Source organism: Lissotriton vulgaris, chromosome 3_1 (assembly GCF_964263255.1).
Source record: "Lissotriton vulgaris chromosome 3_1, aLisVul1.2, whole genome shotgun sequence".
In the NCBI taxonomy this organism is placed as follows: domain Eukaryota; kingdom Metazoa; phylum Chordata; class Amphibia; order Caudata; family Salamandridae; genus Lissotriton; species Lissotriton vulgaris.
In genome coordinates, this window is record NC_141689.1 from 1777708522 (window position 1) to 1777726883 (window position 18362).

Here is an 18362-nt window from a genome sequence, read left to right on the forward strand (position 1 = left end):
TCTACATTTGGAGCAGGAATGGGAGGAATATATGAATTATTTATATAACTATATATATTCATGCAAGGTGACAAAATACAGCAGAGTTTGTAAAATGTGGCCTCTTTCTTACCAGTAAGTTAACAAATATACCAAGATTCCCCCATGGTCTAATCTTAATTTCTCATGTGGCACAGCTCAGACTGAATGAAAATATAGCTTGGTTTGTTACTAAACATACATAAAGGGACAAACTCCGTCTGCGTTTGCTTTAGACCTGTGAAGTATGGAGTGATTTTTTAATAACAAGGTACTGGATACTAGGGTTCTAAACATAGGCTGAGGAGGGAGTCGTTCATGCATTTTCTAGATATCTGCAAGTTATTATAGAATACCCATAATACATAGGAGGCATTGGTTACTGTTAATTTATGCCCCATCATATGTTTATGTTATTAATAATCTAAAACCAAACGCCTCTCAGAATACTAAGTCAGCCATCCATGAATTGTGTAGTCTAATGACAAGAAGGCGGTGTGTAGGCAAAAATATGCCATTGAAAACCGAATATATCACCTCACTCTTATATGGCGTCTGCATACATACCGTGAAATAAGATACAATTGCATTTTGTCAGCTATATGTCCGATTGCATTTTATAAACCTCTGTAATTAATCTTTAAACAATTTTACTTTGCTTCATATTAAAACAGCTAAATTACGCAATTTGATGAGAGTAAGGTAGTATTTTAAGAGAAAATATGTTACTAATACTATCCGATAGTTACAATACTACCCCGTTCCAATATGGCGCCCGTATATTTCGACCGGAATGAGATACAACTTCTTCCGGTGTGCTGAACTCTGCAAGCGTCAATGGCGGGAAGTTATGGAACCTATTTAAAGCTTGGACCATAACTACTAGGAACAGCGTCGATTGTGGAAGGGGAGACTAGGCAGGAGGACCGTTTACATCGTGAATATCATCGTAACCAGGTACGATCGGAATGTCAGAATGATTTAAGATAATAAGCTAACTTGTTTAGCTATATAGAGTAATTCTTGAGCCTATCATCCCTGCGCTTGCAAATTGAATGACTAACACCAGTTAAGGGCAATATACTGTGGGATTATTGTAATATGACCCCAAGATAAACTAAGTGTGCCATACATATACCACGCGCGTTTCGTAATATTTAACGCGTTTCAAACATTCAAAAACCATGTGCACTAGCGGTGGCACTACAACATTAGCCATGGGCAAAAGACTGACTCTTTAATCACTAACCTAACGTAGGCGATTGATATCAAAGGTCAACAACGCGTACTTTTGTAACTTCTAACGCGTCCTTGACGGCTAAAACGATGTGCATTCAGGATGGTAGCGGTAACCCTTGGGGAAATATTAAAAAGAAGATAGACCTACAGTCAGGAATATGACCATGAATTGTTATAACATACTGTTTGTCAGGATACAATAAGGGATACCATAACTATATAAAAAATGTTTTTGAATTAGAGACAGTGACAACCCTGAAAGTGAAGTATGGAATAGATGGGTACGTTGGACTGTATATGAAACACAAGAAAACCAAAGTCTATATCTCCCACAAGATTTATAAAGGTTGGTTATCAAATACATTCATGACATATAAAACTAATGAGAGTACATGCAGAGTAAGAAATCAATCTCCGCCTATATTTCTTTAGGGTAATTAGAAAGAGAGCTACAAGAATAGAACTGCCCCATGCTGCATCTCCCTCGCATTGAGACAAAGGAATTGACCTCTAATTGGCACATTCATAACGAATTTGAGGTAAGAATCTTATTAGGCTGTTATTAGTATCCAATGAGCTAGAGAACAAATGATACAATCTAAAAATTACTTTATCTAGAACAATCAAAAGGAGAACCTCACCAGTATAATCGTTGGAATCTGTCACACAAAAAAAGATAAGGAGTAGTCCCAAACTGATGCATTCATGAAAAATTCGCGGTAAGAAAAATCCTTCTTGCTCTTATGACAACGACCTACATACACAAAGGTGTCAACCAGGCCCTTGATATATACATATTTCCCATTTAGGTGTCGCTGATGTATCTCTAAAGAAAAGACACTACTCATACTTGAAAAAGATCATATAACGGCTAGGCATCACCTAGTCTAAGGTGAGATCATAAATCAAAATATAAGGAAAACTAACCACCCCAGAACCTAGAATAGAATGTGCAATAGATAACGCTACACAATTTGACCTGCTTTGGTATACCCTAAAAGAATCAACCCTTTACTTGTTCCCATAGAACTTTATGACAGGGCAACAGTGTGTTCATGTTTCAATATTTGAGCTCTAGCCCCTAATTCTAGTATAATTGTGTCATCAATTTATCTGGTGCTACTTCTTTCCTGGTGTAATTAGATGTCTCTAAGTTAATGTCGAAATGAATCTATAAATGAAATAGTTTGGATTAAGATAAATGTCCTTCAATTCAGATTTAGCTACAGGTACATTACAATGTGTTTGTAATTTCAGGTACCCTGCACACACAAGATGAAGGGAGAATAAAACTTTTTCTAAGCTGGTCCTGAGGAAGGTGGTTTGAACCCACCGAAACGCGCGTAGACCTGGCATGGAAATAACACATTTATTATCTGTGTTACTCAACCTTAGAGATTGTTTTGGAGTTTGACAGACTGCAGATATGCATGAATGAGTGGTGTGTATGTGAGTTAGTGTGTGTCAGACAGGGTATTAGTTGTTTTTTCACTTATTTTTGGCAAAATATATGGTACACTTCGATATACTGTAAAAATTATGTCATTCACTTTTGTATTTTTAAAATTGATTGGATTATTACCTATGTTCATGAATTGATGTATTCACAAGAAAAGATCCAAAAAAGAAAAAAACATTTTAAATAATTTTGATAAACTAACGAGAAAAAAAGAAATAAAATATAATTAACGAAAGAAAAGATATTGTCGTCCCTGTACTAATTTGAAGGCTAACTGTTTCATTTTGTGAGCTGTGCCACATGAGAAATTAAGATTAGACCATGGGGGAATCTTGGTATATTTGTTCATAAGTGTAGTCCCCTCTTTTCCCTGGTCATAAAAGTAATCACAGAGGGGGTCCCAAATTCTATGTTAGTTACCAGTAAGTTAAGCCTGGGCAGGTTAATCATACAATATATTTTTGTTTTAAAATTGTTTAGAGATAGTTTATAAAATAATGCATGCATACTATCATTGACTTTACACCCCAGTTCCAACCCCATAATTTGGGCACATGTTAAGTTTTACTTGCAAAAATTTGGAAATTCCTAAATCAAAAAAATAATTGGGAACCTCATCACACAGAGGATAGCCCTATGCAAAGAAAGCTAAATTCTACAAATTCTTTCCAGGTCAAGCCCAATATGCCCTGCTTGCTTAGTGTATATTGGATATTTTATCTCTATCGATGTCAGTCTTACACTTCAGCAATAGCATAACCTGCTGCCTCCAGAATCGGCCTAAATAATGCCTGTCAGGGTTAACATTGGTCATTTTGTGATCGGTTAGCAATGGTGTGTCTGGTTCATTATTATTTAAAGATCTGAGCATCCTGTGTTTGTGTCTCTCTTTCCTTATGAAGAAATGGCTCAATGGAAGTGTTATGAATCTTGCAGTTGCTCAAAAGTCTGATTAGCAGGAACTCTCAGTATTAATCATTGTAGAGTTCTAGGCTCCTGAATCTGGGAATCATCACTCAACATTGACATCAGTACTACATTCATGAGATTTTTAAATTGGCCTGAAAATTGGGAGATCATCTTGCGTGGACTGGGCCTACCTCCTACTTGCACAAATTGTGTTAGCATGAGTGTTGTAAACAAATGCATGTGCCTGGAAAGTTCATGAACATTGTATGTTCTATTGTTACAGCTTGGAAAGGTGCTCCGAAGTCCCTTCATGAAGTTCGTCGCTCATGCTGCATCATTCATTATTTTCCTGTGCCTCCTGGTGTTCAATGCCTCAGATCGGTTTGAAGGCATCAAAACCATGCCGAATGTCACTGTGATTGAGTACCCAAAGCAAGTGTTCAGGGTGAAAACGACCCGTTTCACCTGGACTGAGATGATGATCATGGTGTGGGTAGTTGGTAAGTATGCTGCCCCTTACAAGATACTGTCCAACCTGTCCTTCTATAGCTTAGGAGTTCCTGATGACATCCTGGACAAATCTATAGTCTAGTGCCCATTTATTAGCCATTCCCAAGCATCTCCGTTTCAGTGAATCACAATTCTGTTTATGATATATGAGTACTTTGTTTGACCGTTTTGCTTCAGATTTGCACCATTAGGGAAGTCATTTTGATTGTGCTACTGACTGAACAGTATAACACAGAGATAGGACTGTACCAATGGCCCAAGTGACTGGAGAAAATGGAAAATATCAGTGCAACAACAGATCTGGGCACAAACATTTTGGGTCAGATTCACAAAGGTAACTTACACTTTTGAGTAATTTACACTTATTTTTCACGTTTTTTCATGCTTTTTGCATTTATTTCTTAATGCTTTTACAACAACAACTAAAAACAGCCAAGATCTCATGCCGAGGTGAGGTACATAGGAATCATTGTATCATATCAGACCAACGTATCATAGGTTCGATCCCCATCCAACGGTTGTGTAATTTGCACTTTTAAATAAATTCACTACTTTTTGCTTATTAAAAAACTGTGAGTGTGAGTTATTATTAAAACATTAGTAATAAATCCAGCACCACACTTGGCCAACCATTGGTACTGCAACACCCACCCATAGAAAATAATGGAACAGGGAATTAAAATAAAACCCCATAGGAAATATTGTTAAATCAAAATATTTAAAAGAGTTAAACATAAAATAAATGTAATGTAAAAATCTATAAAAATAGTACATATTTATTATTTGATGTAAAAATATTTTAATGCCCTGGTTACATTTTCCAAATTAATATAACAATATTTTCTTGAAATAAAACTAATCTTATTTTAAAATACATAACATTAATTTGTATCACTATTTATCCTAAAAATAGTGTTAATATTTATTATTGAGTTACCTAATTTTTTTTCCCTACACTTTACCATATGGAAATCTCTGTCCTGACTGTGGAGTATCCCTATGATAAAGGACTGGGAAAATTAAAAACATACTGTACAGCAACTAGTGATTCATACAATATTTCCCTACATCACTTTGCTTGATCTGTTATGTTTCTTTTATATGACCTAGGAATATCTGCAATATTTAATTCATATCACCATGTAGATCTTGAGTATGTCATTCTAAATTTGAAATACTTTAGTATACATGTATGCCAGAAAACACTCTTGTTCATGTTGGTGATCAGACAGGTTCAAACAGACTACGGCATGACTGTGTCCCCTCCTTGCCAAGACCTAATTATGTTGTAAGGCATAGAGAAAAGTTGGCCCAAATCCTGTCACCACTGTGTAGTTACAGTTAGGCCAGACTTTCCATAGGAAGTGTTTTTTCTTTCACTAATAACTTTGAGTCTGTGTGACGAATCTTCACAAAACTTTCCCAAAAAAGTTCATCTACTTCAGCTCCCCCCTGGAAAGTTTCTGGGTGACCCATAAAAGGGGGGAGGGGGGTCTGAGAAAACGTTGGGGTCCGAAAATGCAATTTACCCATACGATTTTCATAAGGAATTTTAGACTGCATTCAAGCCACAAAAGCAGTATGGAATTACACCAAATGCGGCACAAAGCTAGATCTATACCCGGAAAGCGTACTTTTTATGATGCGGGTTAACTCTGTTCAGTAATTTTGAGAAGTTAAGGTTAAAAATGTATAGATATCTGAACAGTTGGGCATGCAATTTCAAATAATAGGGCCATCTGATTGGCCAAGGGAGCATTTATCCCATCAGCAGCTTCACTCCCACGCGTCTCACTTGAGCTTTTGCTATGGTTGTCTGCTCACAACATAAAGAGATATGTTGGTGCCGCCATTACAGGACAAGAGGACTCAAATCCATAGACCTTGTGCCCCAGTACCAAATTTTCTAAAAATGTTTTTTTATATGCTGTGATCCCAGAGGACTCTTGCAGCAGCCAGCGAAACCCCGCTTACTCCTAGTGTCGGACAAGATCAAAAAATTATTTAAAAAACAAGTGGGGTTAACCGCCCATGGTAAGTTGGATGCAGGTCCCTGTGATCCCAAAGGACTCTCGCAGTAGCCAGCGCAACCCCCGCTTACTCCAAGTGTTGGACAAGATCAAAAAACTATTTAAAAAAACAAGTGAGGTTGGCCGCCCATGGGAAGTTGGATCCAGGTCCTTGCCACAGGCGAGGGATCGGCTTTCTATGGGAGATGAAAATTGTATTAGAACATTGGAATGTTGAGCGCTCCATTGAAGACAATGGAGTGCTCCGGGTTTCAAATGGCTGGTACAAGCACGGAGCATCAACATTCCAATGTTTGTTCAAAGCTGTTGCCCGCTACTTCGGGTTCTATGGTATATTAGAACATTGGAATGTTGAAAGCTCCACTGAAGACAATGGAGTAGCTCTGGGTTTATAATAGCTGGTATAATCATGTAGCTCCAACATTCCAATGTTTGCCTTTTTAAATTAGAACGTTCTACCCTCAGTGGGTGGTATGTTCTAATAGCCATTATAGCCCTTCTCCCTCGAGTTGTACCACTTATTAAAGGCCCTCTCCCTATAACTCGGGTTCAGGGCCTTTAACAAACGGAATAGCCCTCTGCAGTGGACTATAATAACATATTACTTTAAAAAGAACCTACAAATTCAATGAAAAATATAAAGTTAAAGTGACCTTATAGTTAGGTATTGTAAAAATATCTTGCTTTACATTAAAAAAATGAAATAACTATAACCTAAAACTTGCACACTAGCCGTGCACTGCTAATGACCTCATATAAGACCTCACATATTATTACTTCACTCATGGTAAAATGATCTTACTTCACATTTTAAATAACTCAGAAATTCACTGCAGAAAACAAAGGTTAAAGTGACATTATAGTTAGGTGAAAATGTCTGTTAGAAATTAACATTTTAAACTCAAAAAACACTGAAATTCACCAGTTATAGTTTACTGATGTCACTGTAATTTGTGCACTTGCCATGCACAGTGTCATTTCATGTGTCATCAGTGATGTTCTCAAATATATCATAGAATATGTCATTAATGATTTAATATCTGAGGTCATAAGCAGTGCATGGCAAGTGTGAAAGTTATATTAATCCAGTTAACTATAACTGGAAAATGTCAGTGTTTTTTGGGGGTTTAAAATGGTACTTTTACCAAACTTTTTCACCACACTATACTGTCACTTTACCGTTCGTTTTTTCTGTGAATTTCTATGTTGTTTTTTAACATGAAGTAAGATTTTATTACCATACCTATCTATCCATATCCCCTGCAGCTTACGTCCTTTGGGCTTGTACGGCGGGTGTTGGGCACTGGGCCTGTCCTGCGGCCAGACCCTGTGCTCAATTCCCCACAGGCACTCAACCCTCGCCACACCGGGCCTTTGGCCCTTGCCTGTCTGCAGCATGTGGCGGAGCAGCCAACACCTGTGGGTGACCAACCCTCGCCAAGTGTGTGCTTCAGCCATTTTCCGCCTCACCACAATGCCAAAGCCCCACAGGGAGCCAACCTCCCATTGCTGGCCAACACCCCCCATGATCACACAACATCAATGGACACTAACCCAACTTTTTTTATTGGTCCCACAGTAATCTCGCTGTACTCCTGCAAATGTTTGCAGGGGGCGCTGAGTACTGCGCGTCAGCAGCACGGCAGAAAAAATGTTTTCTGCACTTTAACCCCAGGGGTGGTCCATCAAGGACGCCCCTCCCTCACAAACACACACACAAAAACTTGGAAGTCCTAAAATGGTGGCCCGGCCGCAACATGCAGCCAATGAATCATAGTGCTCTGTCGCACAGGACCAGTCCCAGTCCAGTGGGAGCAGCCAATCAGAATACCTATTTGACCTTTTTTTTCACTGAGTAATCTCGTGATAGAACCACTTTGCTATATATGTATACATTTTGAAGGTTGATTTCGCTGAAACAGCAGAAGGAATTTCCACCAAATCAGAAAAAGTTTGTTTTCTGGATCTAGGTTAAGATGTAGCTTTCTGCCACATTTTGGTGTACTTCGTTCAGCTGTTTTGACTGCAGCGTCGGCTAAAGTTCAATGGGAACCTGCATGGAGAAAACTAGTTTTTAGACACCCCCCTTTTTGTCAGCTCCTGCTTCACGGATCACCCAAAACTTTTGAGGGTGGAGCTGAGGTGGATGAACCATGTTTTGGGAAAGTTTTGGGAAGATTTGTCAAATTGAGCCAGTCATTAGCAAAACAAACAAATCTATTTCCTAACTATAACTACACAGTGACAACATAAATGTATAAATATCATACATATTTATTATATATATAATATACTTGGATGTTCCTTCCAGTTTCCAGTTATTTTAATTAAATTGCAGAGAAGAAAAACATGTAATCCATAAAGTACTGAAAGATAAGCTAAGCTTCGCTTCTCTACAGTAGCACAAATTCTTACCTCCCTTCACGGCCCCTGAATGAGTATGTGACTTCCACGTCAATCAAAGGGAGCGAGTGCGAGGCAGAAGATTCTCCAAGTGCAGCATTGGCTGTGGCTCTGGGGTCGAACAGACCATATTGCAAGTGCACAGCACACACTTAAAAATGTATGATGTGTTGGCGGAGATTAACTGTGTGCTGTTCTTGCAGAACTGCTTGTACAGCCCGTCACAGATTCCGTTATAAAGTATATTCTCTCCATGGATGGGGGGGTTTGCTTTCTTTGTGTTCATGTCTAAACGGGGACATTCATTTACTTGATGTCGAACAAGAATCCGTTTCAGAAAACCAGGGCAAAGAAATCAATGAGGAGTTCATAGGTGCATTACAGTTGGATAGCTGTCTGCATTTTTTAAAATAATTGTTTCAGGAGCCATTTTTTATTTGCAGAAGCATGTATGTAACATGTCTGCGATAATAATGGAAATCAATCTGATGTGTTTAAATCCTTAATTTAAAATGTCGTGGTCGACTTTCCACATTGTGCATCTCCAGGGCAGTTTGCACACCAGGCATATTTTGAAAGACCAGAGAGGCATTTACAGTATCCAATAGTTAGCAGTGGTGTCAGGGGGCCTGTGGAGGTAGAAAAATACGCCCTCCTCTGATTGGCTAGTAAAATACAGCTACAATTTGAGTAAGTACAGGGCTTCCACTACCGGTGGTGGGCCCATTAGTGCAGTGCATAAGAAGATGTTTCATTAGAATTAAGTCCACCGGTTATGGGTGTCTACTGATTTCTACACATTAATATATCTTCCCGTCTGAAGCTTTTAACAACAGAAAAATATAGAAATGTGTTTTTCAGAGTCTTTCAATAATTCAGGCATGAGGGGTAGTCCAATAGCCTCTACTATTTTGACACTATGTGGGCTTAAAGACGGAATACAATTGCCAAATGAACCATATGAAGCTGAAAGGACTACTTTTTAATATTTTCAGGTGTGTGCATTGCTTTATTGTGTATGACTACTTAGCGCAGTGAACTACAGGCATGAAAGTGTGAGTAAATACAATTATTAATTAAAAGATGTGGAAATATACTGGTTGCGGTTCATTTGTTTCAACCACCAAACATTAGATAATGGATAAATACTATGGAAATGAGAAAAAAAAAGAAATATGGGTAGAGATGTTAATTTCAAAAACATATATATCATAAAACCGTAGATTCTAATTATAATGTACTTTGAAGAGAGCCTGTGGCCAGCTTTCATGGTAACCTACAAATAGTGTGGGTCCTTGGGTTTGCCAGTTGCCCTGCCTTTCTTGCGCCTGCCACCTCTCTCTAGTCCATAATTTATCTCACTGCCTTTGAAAAGAGATGGGTGAGGTCAAAACCAGGAAAGACCTAAAGTCTACCAGTTGCTGAGTAGATCCAGTTCTTGACGGGAAGACCCGAATCCGAGGGGACGCAAGGGGTGGATGTCCAGGTACTTAAACTCGAGTCACCAGCAGACAAATTCCCCAAAGTTATCCATGTCATTGAGCCTCTTCTATCAGGCAGACCCGAGAGAGACACAGAGTGAAAACATTCCCATATTCCTTCTCTTACCTGCTTGCATGAGGAGTTGAGCTTTACCGCTTACCATTCATTGCCAAGAGTAGGCATAAGTATTTCTGAACAACATGACCTCTAGTCAGGGAATATTGAGTTGCCCATGCCTGAGATGGAGGAGGAGGAGTGCTGTTGATATACCACTTAGAGTGGGCAAATAATGCTAGTATGAATCTGTGTATGTACTCTGAGTGTGATATCTTTCTGTACTTTTGCCCTGCTACTAGGAGGTAGTTTGAAATAAACATCTCGGAGTATGGCCGCCTGCCAGCTCGATCCAGGATACCGCGTGAAGCAATCTAATCGTGATACCTTGTTATTATGCCTTTCAGGGATGATGTGGTCAGAGTGCAAGGAGCTCTGGTTGGAGGGACCACGGGAGTACATCCTACAGTTGTGGAATGTATTGGATTTCGGGATGCTGTCCATATTCATTGCTGCCTTCACTGCCCGACTTTTTGCATTTGTTCAAGCCACCAAAGCACAGCAGTATGTCGACAAACATATCCAGGAAAGCGACCTCTCCATGGTCACGCTGCCACCAGAAATTGAATACTTTACGTTTGGTAAGCCCAGCCAAGAGCACCTGTGCATGCACTAACTATATGCAAACTGGGAACATGTCAGGTTCCACTAAATCCGTGGCTAGCAGAAGATTTGAACCCGTTCCCCATTTGTGAAAAGAAAGTCATATATATATGCCCACAGGTCTACGACATCAAGGCAGTAGCAGGTGTTCTGCAATACTCCATTTTAACAATGGAAATATTTAAAGATCTTTACATTTAAAATATGTGATAACCAGGATGGAGCAATTTTGCAACTTTCCATGACACCCCCAGTACAAGGACTACACTGGGGGCTTGAAGAGGAAATATGGTTTCCCATTACTGCTGGCCATATCAAGGATCACCTGGCATTGCTTTGACCTTGAACCTGTTACAACATTATAGTTTTATTTGATATTGCACGTCATAGGAGTCTGAGACATTCGTGTATGCAGAGCAAGATAAATCAGTTTACCATGCAAGATGCAAATGACAATGTGAGTTAGAAGATAGCAGTCTGTGCAGTCTCTGACATGATTCAGTTGACCACCGGCTTATCATTTATATGTATTCTAGAGTCCAGTAGATAGTCTAAGGATAGGGTTTTTTTGTTTTAAACATTCAGTGTTATCAGCAAAAGGCTGGCTTCTGGGCCTTTCTGTCATTTTAATGTAAAAAATTTATCTAGGACAATATATTGCTTGCATCTCGAAAATCTTCACCGTGCATATGCGCAGATCATACATTAAAGTAAATTCACTTAGCCATGTGTCCAATCAATCAAAGTCCCCCCCAAGTCACATAGGGGATCCTGCCCTGGGGCTCACTGCCCCACAGTCATCATATAAACATGTGTCCAGTCACATGGAAATACTTACCCTCACAGTACCACCCATTCGCATTCTCACAGGCGGAAGCACTGACTCAAAGTTATGCGCTGAGCACCACCTCACAAAAATACATACAATTCACTGAGACATTGATTCCTACTCGTGGCTTTGCAAGGGCATATTAAATCAAACTGTACTGTTGCACACCATCACAGATATATACACATCCATCCTCCTGAGTGCCTCACCTTTCATAAACCCTTACTCTTCCGCTGCCTTTTTCGCCTACACACTCACACACAGTCACTCTTCTTCATAGTAATTCATAGTAACACAATCACACTCACTGCAGTACCGAAAAATTGAAGTCAGAATATTGTCCCTTTGGGGATTAACTCCATGGCTGCTAAGGCAATTCCCCTCCTGTGCTGGGAATTGCTTATTTTCATTGTTTTATGACGAGCTGGGCTCGTCATCAGTGTATGAGGAGGCTACACCATGACGAGCCCAGCTCGTCATCAGCTTGGAAGGGGTTAAAGAAGAAAATCTACTCCCAATGGGACAATATTTGTGTTAATTATATTTAGAGCACTACATTTATGTTAGACAATATTTTTTTTTATATATTCTTGCATACACAACAAACACACTCAGAAATCCAGCTTTACAAAGCGTTCACGCAACTGAGAGCTCCTTGATAATCTGGAGTGATACGCCACGCAAATGTAGAAAAGTACCACAGCACCATATTTAGTTTGAGATGCACGCAAATGATGTAATTGGCTGCACTTATGCAGAAAAAAGCAGTTTTAGCTCTACACTAAGGGGCCGATTCAGTGCCGTAGGAAACAGCTCCAACCCTACGGCATCATAATCTCATATTTGGATTCATTTTCAACCAACCTATTTTGATGGAGTCGGTCAGAAATTAATCGAAAAACGATTTCTGAATGGCTTACGACAGCTCGGTGAGCCAGTCTGCCATTCGGAAAAACCTCCTGTAATCTCAAGGGCAGCTCTTTCCGTCCAAAGGATTACAATGTCGGATTCCGACAGACTTTCTGTGCCGGCCTATACAAAACAGAAAGGCTCTCGGAAGTCGACTTTGGGGGCCCGCAGCAGGGCACCCACGGATGCAAGGCCTCCGGATGGTGGCCGAGGGGGCAACGATGGAGCCTGCCTGTTGATCCCTGCACCCGGTGGGGGGCACCTTTAGGTGCCAACCGCGGGGTGCAGGGATGAACTGCACCTCAGCTCTTTACAATGAGAGCATGCATTCTGGTCGGAATGCATGCTCCCATTGTAAAGTATAGGAGTGAGACCGAACAGTGTTCAGTGGCATCCTAATTGCTGGTTTGGGACTGCCGACAGGAGGTCTGTTGGTCCCAGTTCCAGATCGATGTCGGACGGACTCAGGTCCGTCCGACTTCAAAATCGGCCCCTAAGTGTTGTGCTGCAAAGGAAAGCCAGTGCTGTCTTGTATGAGATTTATACTCCAGGTATATCCATAGGTAAACTGCTGCTTACAATGTGTAATTTCATGGAAATTACGTTACAAGTGGTACTATCACACAATATTCAATTTCCCACCATGTCTGCGTTTAGTTTCATTTAGCACAAGGATTTAAAATAAGGCCAGGTCATGCTATTTTAGTGCGTCTGACTGCCAGAAAACATATGGGTAATTACGCAGTTCCCACTCCATTATGCCCATCTTGCCTAAATTAATAGGACTTTAGTGCTCCACAGAGAAAAGTGTTTTGGCTATGCTTTTGATGTGGTTTTTAGCACAAAAGTTAATCAATGCTGCCAGTTGTTCTAGTCTGTGTCACAAAGTGCCACTTACCCTCCAATAACTGTTACGCAAACCTATATCAAATTTGGTCATCACTCTGTTAAATGTACTCTCAGGCCTGGCCCATCTTGCCGCCCTGAGGGGGACTGGACTACCCCGACCCCTCCAACACCAAGTCGCCCACACACAACGAACGTGCCCATAAAGGACTTATGCAATAGTCCACAATTGACTAGTACTTGCTTACCACCGGAGAGACTTTCCTAGACTCATTTTGGTTTAACTGGGTACCACTTTACACGACTATTCCATTATATACAGACTCCTGGGTCTCACTTATTGGGCAGTGTGCTTCTTCTAGTATACGACTTGCATGATTGAGGCAAGACTGTGAGATTGATGGGCATTCCATTGTAAAGTAAAGTTCTGTTATTCTTTGTTATCACTAAAACTGAATAAAGAGATACAGTGATGAAAACAATGTATTCACTCAGGACTTTCCCTACTCTTTTAAGATGGTACAATTATATTAATATATTCTCAACAGGGCTTTAAGTGGGCCGGGTCCTGCTGGTGCTCACCACCTGCAGTTCTATAAAGCAGGTGCTGAGACAGGTCCCTATCAGTCTCTCCATTTTTGCCCTCAAACCCGGTGAAAAAAACTGAATCTTAACTCTGCTGCAGCCACCATACTTCACTGCCTTTGAGGAACCTTCAAAGAGGCTCGTTATAGTACTTTCAATGCCTCATCATTTCAGAACGGAAGCATTTTCAATATTCTATACAAGGAAGCCATAATTGTTGCATTTTTATCTTATGCAACTAACAACCATTGACAAAGCCAATAGTCCTGGCTTGTTGGTGTTGTAATGTACCATCTTGAAAGAGTAGGGAGTCTTACACCCTCAGGTTCTCGGATACCCTCACGCAATCAGACACTGTGTCATGCATATACATGTATGCACTTTTTTCAGTTTAAAATTTTTTTTTTGTTTAAAGAAAGTACAATACAAAGATATTATAATAGTACAGTAGAACCAAATGATATACATGTGATACATATGAAAAAGCACTTTTAACCTACTTCAGGGACCCACAAGCCACATTCACCCTCACATGTATTCATACTTAATTTTTTATTTCTTCATCCATAGCCTTTGGATCGGTTACACCTTGTTCACTTATGACAAACTCAGATCCCGCTCTCAGCGTGCAAACGCAGAATGCTAACACTGGACCACGCTTCTGATAGAACATTTATTAGAATTAAAAAAAAAAGATTCTGTTCTCCACAAACATTAATCCTCGAGGAAACGCGCGCGCTGCCTTTGACGGGCTGTTCATTGTGTTGGTTACGCACTTACTTGCCTTTTATTTGATTTCCTGCAGCCAGAGATAAATGGGTCCCGTCCGATCCTCAGATCATATCGGAAGGCCTTTATGCAATTGCCGTCGTGCTTAGCTTCTCGCGCATCGCCTACATCCTGCCCGCCAACGAGAGCTTCGGACCCCTGCAGATCTCCCTCGGAAGGACAGTGAAAGACATTTTTAAATTCATGGTGCTCTTCATCATGGTCTTCCTCGCCTTCATGATTGGGATGTTTATCCTCTATTCTTACTACCTTGGTGCCAAAGTGAATCCGGCCTTCACGACGTAAGTGGAAATGGAAGAAAGACTGCGTCATTGTTGTGTTGAAAAGTTAATTGTATGTCCTGCTTGCAGGAGGCAATCCATTCTTTTCACTGGCTTTGTATGTATTGTATTGTAATTGCATTTATATAGCGCTTACTACCCCTGACGAGGCGTCAAAGCGCTTTTTTGGCAAGTAGCACGCTACTCCAGGACCCATAGAGGATTAGTGTTGAATTAGTATAGTGAAACATGCAAGTACATTTTAAGTGATTGATAGGTTAGTGAGTTAATTGGATTTGGAATGATAGCAGAAGGATAGAGGAGGACAAAGGTTTGTATTTATATAGCGATGTGGGAATTCTTCGTACAGTGTGTCATTTGTAACTGTCTCGTTTCCTTCTACTTCGAAGCCCGTTCTTTAAGTGTGATCAGTATGTGGAGAAGGGAGCGAGGGGACGAGTGACATGGATCATGATTGGATTTAGCAAAACAATGGCCGCTTTTCTAGATTTACAATCCTTCGATGGTTATCCCAGTGTACCCCTAACTGCACTCAATACAATGAGATGAGAAGACCTAGGGCCTGATGGATTAAAAACCGGTTGCAAAAAATCTAGTCACAATGTATGATTGGTATTCTTGCGATCAGTAAACAATTTTGCGAATTGATTTATATACTAAAAGGTCGGTTTGTAAAATTCTGATTTGGACAGTTGGCCATATGACCTACCTCATGAATATTAATGAGGTAGGTTACAGATTGCTACTCACATTGATTAGTGCCTATCAAAGAGATGGTGGCCTTCTAGTGACATCAGACCACCGTGTCTGTTTTCACCTTAAAATAAAGTACACTTTTATTTTTTTTTAATGCAGCCCATTATCTTTAAAGGAAACAGTGCTGCATTTAAAAATAAAAGTTGACTTAAAAAAAAAGTGTACTTCAGAGTTGGCAGCTGACCACTGTCTACTCCTCAACTAACTGTTTTTACTTTTTTCATTCACAAAGGGGAAGCAATCCCTAGGGTACTCCTTCCCTTTTGAGAATGGGTTACTACTTCCCCAACTTGGGAGTTGGTAACTTTTCAAAGTTTAGTGACCAGATTATGGTTGCACAACATTGGTACATAGGGTGCCAAATTATTATTTGGAACGTATGCCCACATACACAGCCCTTCCAAATACCTATTCGGCATCCATTTCTAAACACATGTAACTAACCAGATTTTTTTTCAAATTATCTTTATGCGTTTAGTACATTCGAAGAAAAGGGTTTAGCATTCTCAAGCTCTGATTTATTGACATGGAGGGTCTGCGAATACTAAAATCTTGGAACACTAAAATCTATTTTACATCTGCCCGCTACTCTTTTAGGCGGCACATGGCCTTTGAGTCACATATGTCAAAGTGACAACTGTTGTTGATTCTGGTAAACTATATGGCAGTGTGTTGCCTTTCATGCCTACACTCAACAACCCCTGTACCCATCGATGAGAGGGGAGGGAATAACACTGGTAAAGCAGACATAGGAGGCCATTAATCTGCGAAAAGCAAAGGTACAGGCAAGACTAACAGTAATGCAGTTGATGACAGGCAATAGGAAAAGCAAATCTGACCTTGAGGTAAAATGACTACCAGAAAATCGATGCTTCTTTATTTCAAAAAGAGAGAACAAGATAAGTAGGTACTAACATGTCCCCTAATATCTGGCAGCCTCTCACTTCAGCTTTTCATTCTAATTTTCAGCCATGGGCAAGGGGCAGAGAACACTCAGGCCTACTGTTATTCATAGCATTATAGTTCACCACGTCATCACTCACTCACATAGGCACATTAGCTTAAAAAACATCTCTCCCTTTACGTAATACAACATGTAGTGAAAGCACAGCCTCACACATACAATACAATACACCAGCTTCCATACACAAAGGCCTCTCTCAGCCCACAGGCTCTATTATAATTTCCTGCCTCCATTATTTTCTATGCCATACCAGTGGTTGGCTGTGTGTGGTGCTGGACTTTCTCTAAGTCTGAGCTGAAGTATATGTACTACTGTTTTTGGTCCCTTTTGGCTGCTGTAACTTTAAAAGTGCAGTTTGTGAATAGCAATAGGCTGACTGTTTTGTGGGCAGGTATCTGACCTTCCCTAAGCCCCTCCTTGCTTTTTCCTAAACACTTCTCATTTAGTAGCAAGTATTCTCCCTTTCCAGCCACTCCTTCTGGTCCCTACTACATTTACTATTAAGTAGTAAACTCACATGTGTGAGGATCCCCCCCGTAAAAAAGGCAGAAGAGTTGAAGATTTACAATCGTAGGTTTGTAAATTGAATTTTGTAGTAAGTAAAATGGGACTACTGCAGTACTACTTTACGTACTACAAAATGCAGTTTGTGATTCAAACCTAAGGAGCATAGTTCCATGGAACTCTACATAAAGCCAGGAACCCAATTAATAACACTCTTTAATCTTGGGAATTAGAGCAATACACAACACACACAACTGTACAATTTAGCCGGTGAGGGTTTTCAGAGTTCACAGGTGAATGGAGTGTAGGGTTGGAAAGGGTTTTTAGGGTTCAGGGATGGGTGGAGTTTAGGGCTAATGAGAGGTTTTAAGGTTCAGTAATGGGTAGACCCTAGGGGTGGTGAACGGTTCAGGAATGGGTGGAGTTTAGGAAGGGCAAGGTGCTTTAGGAGTCATGGATGGGTGAGGATTTTGGATAGAAAGAGTTTTAGGATTTAGTATTGGGTGGAGTTCAACGTGGTGAGTGGTGTTAAGGGTTCATGGATCGGTGGAGTTTATATATAGAAAGGGTTTTAGGGTTTAGTGCTGGGTGGAGTTAAGAAGTAATGGCAGGTTTTTAGGGGTCAAGGATGGGTAGTGCTTTGGGGTGGTGAGGGTTTTTAGGGTTCTGGGATGAGTTGAAGTTAGGGGTGGCAAGTGGTTTTAAAGGGTTTAGGTTTGGCCGGAGTTCAAAAGTAGAAAAGGGTTTTCAGGGTTCAGGAATGGGTACAGTTTAGGCATAGAAAGTGCTTTTAAGGGTTCAGGATTCAGTGGAATTTAGGGATCATAGATAGGTGGACTTTAGGCGTCATGATGGGTTTTTAGGGTTCAGGGAAGTAGGCAATGCTGTTCATACTGTAGTATCTGACCAGAGTGGCCAAAGGGGTCATGTAGGTTTTGAATAGGGCAGGGCTTAGTGATGATCCTTGTGGGACGCTGCATATGATGTTTTTTTAGGCGTGACATGTGTGGCAGGAGGTGGACACTTTGGGTTCTTCCAGAGAGGAAGAAGGCAATCCATTTTAGGGCATTACCCTGAATCCTCATTTGGTGAAGTCCATGTAGGAGGGTGTAGTGGGACATAGTGTCAAAGT

At 40.3% G+C, this 18362-nt stretch overlaps 1 protein-coding gene across 1 annotated transcript in view; it reads left to right on the forward strand.

Moving 5' to 3' along the window:
* TRPC3 (transient receptor potential cation channel subfamily C member 3) overlaps window positions 1-18362 on the forward strand; it is a 678274-nt gene that overhangs the window by 563365 nt on the left and 96547 nt on the right. The window contains exons 5-7 of the mRNA XM_086962211.1: window positions 3909-4125; window positions 10512-10745; window positions 14742-15006. Of these exons, the coding sequence (XP_086818337.1) occupies window positions 3909-4125; window positions 10512-10745; window positions 14742-15006 (716 nt within the window). The remainder of the gene's footprint in view (window positions 1-3908; window positions 4126-10511; window positions 10746-14741; window positions 15007-18362) is intronic.